The sequence below is a fragment of the Otolemur garnettii genome, unplaced genomic scaffold (genome assembly GCF_000181295.1).
Source record: "Otolemur garnettii isolate 467f Iridium unplaced genomic scaffold, OtoGar3 scaffold00024, whole genome shotgun sequence".
NCBI classification, from domain to species: Eukaryota; Metazoa; Chordata; class Mammalia; order Primates; family Galagidae; genus Otolemur; species Otolemur garnettii.
The window spans coordinates 12,670,835-12,675,760 of NW_003852419.1; the positions used below are offsets into that span (position 1 = coordinate 12,670,835).

Consider the following 4,926-nt stretch of genomic DNA (forward strand, 5'->3'; position numbering starts at 1 on the left):
AAGTTATGAAACTGAATTCAAACCCAGGTAGTGTGGCTCCCAGTCGGACACTATCTCCGTTTGCCATGACGCCTTTTCTTTATCCTAAATTCCTGGGTCCTGGCAGGCAGGGGAGCTACGATTTCAACCCAAGTCTGAGCCTGTGCTCTTAACCACTACAATCTTGGATCCTTCTGGCCACTGGTTTATCCTGGGGAAATGATGCATCAGAGCCTCATGGTAGGGGACTTGAACGTCAGTCAGTGGACTTTATTCTCCAGGTTAAAAATTAGTTGAAAAGAACAACTGTTGACCCACTTTTGGTAGGATCATCATTCGATCCAGATTGTCTCTGTTGTTCTGGTGTAATTATTGATGACTCACCTTTGCACTCTCACATGTGACCTGATTTGTACGATAGAGTTAATCTTGATAACACTCCTTAAGGGCAGGCTTGTCTCCCGCTACCAGCACCATGTCTGACTTATAGCAGGTCAATAAATGCTAAGTGCACATACAAATAAAGATAGAATTTAGGTGAGCTAGTTTAAACTTACTGGCATAAAGATGGCTTTCAGTGTACTGTTAATGGTGACAGAGGAGTTTGTAAGGCTCGGTATGAAATGCCATAGCATGAGGCTGTGTGGCTGTCCCATCCCTGGGGCTGTGCTGACCAGTATGAGTGGTGGTAGGGGGTGGGCATACTCTTAAACGCACCACCACGAAGTCCATGTTCCTCATTCAGAAACGTCTCATGTGGCCCTGTAAAGAAGTATTATAGAGAACATGGCAGGCGCAGCTCTCTCCTGGTGCCAGTGAGCCTTACAGACCCCCCTGGAGAGAATGTTGTCCATATTCCATTCTTCCCAGGACAAAAGAGGTAGGGATAAAGTCTTCCACCCCAAGAGTGATGTGCTGTGATCCATAGATCAGAGAATTGGAGTGGCTAAGGTAGAACAAGATTCTCTAAAGCTAGTTTGTAAATAAGGCATGATGTCCAAAAAATGATTTCTAGAAATGTTATTCCAGAACACTTATTCTTAAATATTGTCTCTTTGAGGTGACCAGACGTCCCACTTTTGGCAGGACAGTCCCAATTTTTAACAATTTGTCCCGCGTCCCATGGTGTTTTTAAAAAGTCCCAATTTTTGGAAAGAATGCATGACAAGCAAGGGAATGACGGGAAAACGGGAAGGGAATATATGGTTTTTGGCTGCCACGTGGCTGTTTTGCCAGGATATGAGTTTTATATTATTTTTATTAATTTTATAATGTTAAACTTTAACACTAACAAATAATTGTTGAGAACTGATTATCAAGAACTGCTTCTTGAAATTTGCATTGTTGATCAATTGTTAGAATTGTTAGAATTTGACCACCATTGTTTGGACTTAATGAACAATGGCATTTTTTGGCATTGGCAACCACGAAAACATTTTGTTAACTGTCTCTCAGATGATACACATCGTACTGCGTGCTAGTGCTAGGTAAACAAGTGATGTCAACAAATCAGCTATTCAGATAATTTAGGTAAGTAATTTATGTATTTATTTCATGAATTTAGAAGACAGTACTTGTATTATTTATATTTTATAGTGGTGGCAAAAAGTCTAGCACCAGCCTTGAAAGTGACACTTATGACTTATGAGGTATCATTATTAAAAAATATATTGATAAGGAAAAGGTTAAATCTTGGGCATCAGCAAAAATCACAATAGAGAACGAATGGTTAGAAATATTTCATCATTTTGAAACAAACCATGTTCCATACAATAATGCCCTAAAAATTGTGGGATACACACTGTCCTTACCAGGAACTAATGCTGCAACTGAACGCGTTTTTTCTATGGTAAATAAAGTGTGGACGTCAGAAAAGTCACAAGTGTTGAAACTTTGAAAGCCATTTTATGTGTGGAATATAATTTAACAAATTCTTGTGAAAAATTTCATGACCTTTTAAACAACGACAGCAATCTACTAAAAAAATTCACTCAGATTGAGAAATATGCCAAAGAATAAAATAATACTATACATATTTTTTAATGCATCATATTTGTAAATTGTACTTATGTTGAAATTAAAAAATATATATTACAATACTATTTTTGCATTCTATGAAAATTTTTGTTGCTCCATACAGACCAAATTTTTAATTAAGAACCCCCCGCCCCCCATCAATGGTGTCCCGCTTTACCAATTAAAATTTGGTCACCTTAATCTTGATGCCAAGGATGTAAACAGGAGGTAACATTTAAGAATAGGAGTTCTGTAATGACATTTCTAGAAATCATTTTTTGGACACTGCTGGTGGGAGAAAGGGAGCCGGTTGGCAGATCTCACCTAATGTACACAAGTGGGGGCGTTTCACACACCCCCCGGGTGAAGAAAACAACATCACCTAAAAATTTGTCCTCTCTTATTAATTTGAACTAAAAAGAGAAGTTGACTTTATAGATAAGAGAAAGAGTGAGGTTTTCCTTCCGTAAGACAAATGTCTCTTCAATTTTCTTTTATTGGCATATCAAAATCGCAGCATTCTCTACACGAGTTCTCTTGGAAGGTAAAATCCATACAAAGGGGAAAGAGAAAGACAAGTTATTAGAAAAAGCGTAAGTGGAAAGGAACACGGGCTGTGTCCAGCATTCCTAATTTGCAGTGACGTTCAGGAAGAACGTGTATGTGTGTTTGTGTTTTTAAAGTAGGCACTGTGTGTGCCCCTTCATGTCGTCCTTCATCTGTACCCTGTTTTGTGCCACATGTGTGTGACAGACTCTCACCCTATTGTGCCCTAAGAGATACCGCCTCCCTAAGTCACCACAGGGCCTTCAAAGAGTTGACTATTATAGAGAATTTTCTTAGACTTTACACCATTTTCTCTGATTTGCACGTATGCTAGACCTGGTGCTTCCAAAAGAATGGAAAAATAAAGTTTGTGATTTATAGGTAAAAGAATCTTTTCTTGAAAGCCAAGGTCTTGGTTGTAGTCTACTCCTTTTCTTCATTTGACCCTCTTGTCTTTTGGAAAACCCAGGTATTCAGATACCGTGAAATGAATGAAATCGAAAACGTGTTTTGGACATTAGGACCATTTTTCTTGGTTGGGGGAGAAAGATATTTCAGTGATGAAGTTTGAGTTCCCCACAGTGCAGTGTTGAAGACACGGTCACACGGCCATGCGTGACGCCCCGAAGCAGATTTCCCAGCTCTTGGTTGGGCCGGCCGGCTGGCAAATACCGGAGAGTGAGTGCTCCTTGTGGATCCTTCTGCAGGTGGAAGATGCTGTGCCTTCTCCCCGGACGGGAAAGCCCTGGCAGTCGGCTTGAACGATGGCAGCTTCCTGGTGGTAAATGCTGACACTGTCGAAGACATGGTCTCCTTCCATCACAGGAAAGAAATGATCTCTGACATTAAATTTTCAAAAGGTGACAATGACGGCAGATGCTTTTTAAAATACCACAATCTGGGGACAAAAAACTGACAGGAATAGACTATTTTAGATGTTTGCTTAATCTTTTCCTCCCTTTAAAATACTAAGTTCCTGTAAGAAAATCCCATAAAAAATCTTTTGGTGCTAACTGCGCCTTTTTCTTTATAGATACGGGGAAATACCTTGCCGTGGCATCCCACGATAACTTCGTGGATATTTACAATGTCCTTACCAGCAAACGGGTTGGCATCTGCAAAGGGGCTTCTAGTTACATAACACATATCGACTGGGACTCTAGAGGTAAAGTATATTGTGTCTTTTAAAATATAATTTCAGCATTTAAACAGATCAATGTAGGGTGGTGCCTATGGCTCAGTGGGTAAGGCGCTGGCCCCATATACTGAGGGTAGCGGGTTCAAACCCAGCCCCGGCCAAACCACAACAAAAAAATAGCCTGGCATTGTGGTGGGCGCTGTGGTCCCAGCTACTCGGGAAGCTGAGGGAAAAGAATCGCCTGAGCCCAGGAGCTAGAGTTTGCTGTGAGCTATGTGACTCCATGGCACTCTGCTGAGGGCGACAAAGCGAGACCCTGTCTCTACAATAAATAAATAAATGAATAAAAAGATCAACATCCCGTCTGTATTGTTTCCAGAGAAAATAGCAATGGAGTATTAGAGATTCAAGGAAGAATCCCACAATATAAATGGCTGTAATCTTACAGCACAGAAGCAGCTGCTGTCAACATTTTGAGGGCTTTTTCTGTCTGTTTACTGTTATCATTATAATTGAAGCCATTGAGTTTTAGGGCAGCTGAATTCTCCCGAGCCTTCTGTTATGCTGCAAACACCACCTCATCTTTGGAATGGGGTTGGTGTCCCTGCCTTTGGCCCCTTGCTCTTTCCTTTTTCTGACCAAAGCTCTATCTCCTGAAGAACCACCACACATCTCAAGCCATTTCCATCCTCCAATGCAGGTAGAAAGCTACTTGGAGCTCAGAGCTGGAGTTTCTCGACTCGCCAAAACGCCCAGCCTCCACCAGGTCACACCCACAAACACCAGGAGGGTTTGTCTGTTTATTTAACTAATCAGCTTCTGCCACATGCAAAGGCTTAACTCGAAAATATGTAGGATATAGAGGTGAGTAGGACGTGGTTCCTACTCTCTGTGGGGTTTGTAATTTACACACAAGTGGGTAAGGCATGAGAGCCAGAAGCAGCGAGTCATAGAGAGTGGGGAGCAGGGCTCAGGACGAGTGCCCAGGGGGCCATCGCTGCTATCAAGTGGGTTGCTCTAAATCCAATCCTGGATACCTGCCCAGTGTTAGGGGTCTGGAGCAGGTATTTCTACCCCAGGGTCGCCTCTACTGCCGCCTCTAGAAAAGCAGTGTGGTCTGAAGGAGGAGCTCCTAGGGGACTCCGTGGAGCCTCATGGGAGTGGTAAATTCCCCAGATGGCAAAGGCACGGCAGAGCAGTCAGGCAAAAGGAACACGGTGTACAAAGACGTGGAGTTGGGAAGAACA

The 4,926-nt window shown here is 42.1% G+C and overlaps 1 protein-coding gene across 1 annotated transcript in view; it reads left to right on the forward strand.

Annotated features, from left to right (window-relative positions):
• The window catches only part of EML6 (echinoderm microtubule associated protein like 6), a 293,843-nt gene that overhangs the window by 220,499 nt on the left and 68,418 nt on the right, over nt 1-4,926 (forward strand). Inside the window, exons 22-23 of the mRNA XM_003787924.3 lie at nt 3,249-3,401; nt 3,575-3,706. Of these exons, the coding sequence (XP_003787972.1) occupies nt 3,249-3,401; nt 3,575-3,706 (285 nt within the window). The remainder of the gene's footprint in view (nt 1-3,248; nt 3,402-3,574; nt 3,707-4,926) is intronic.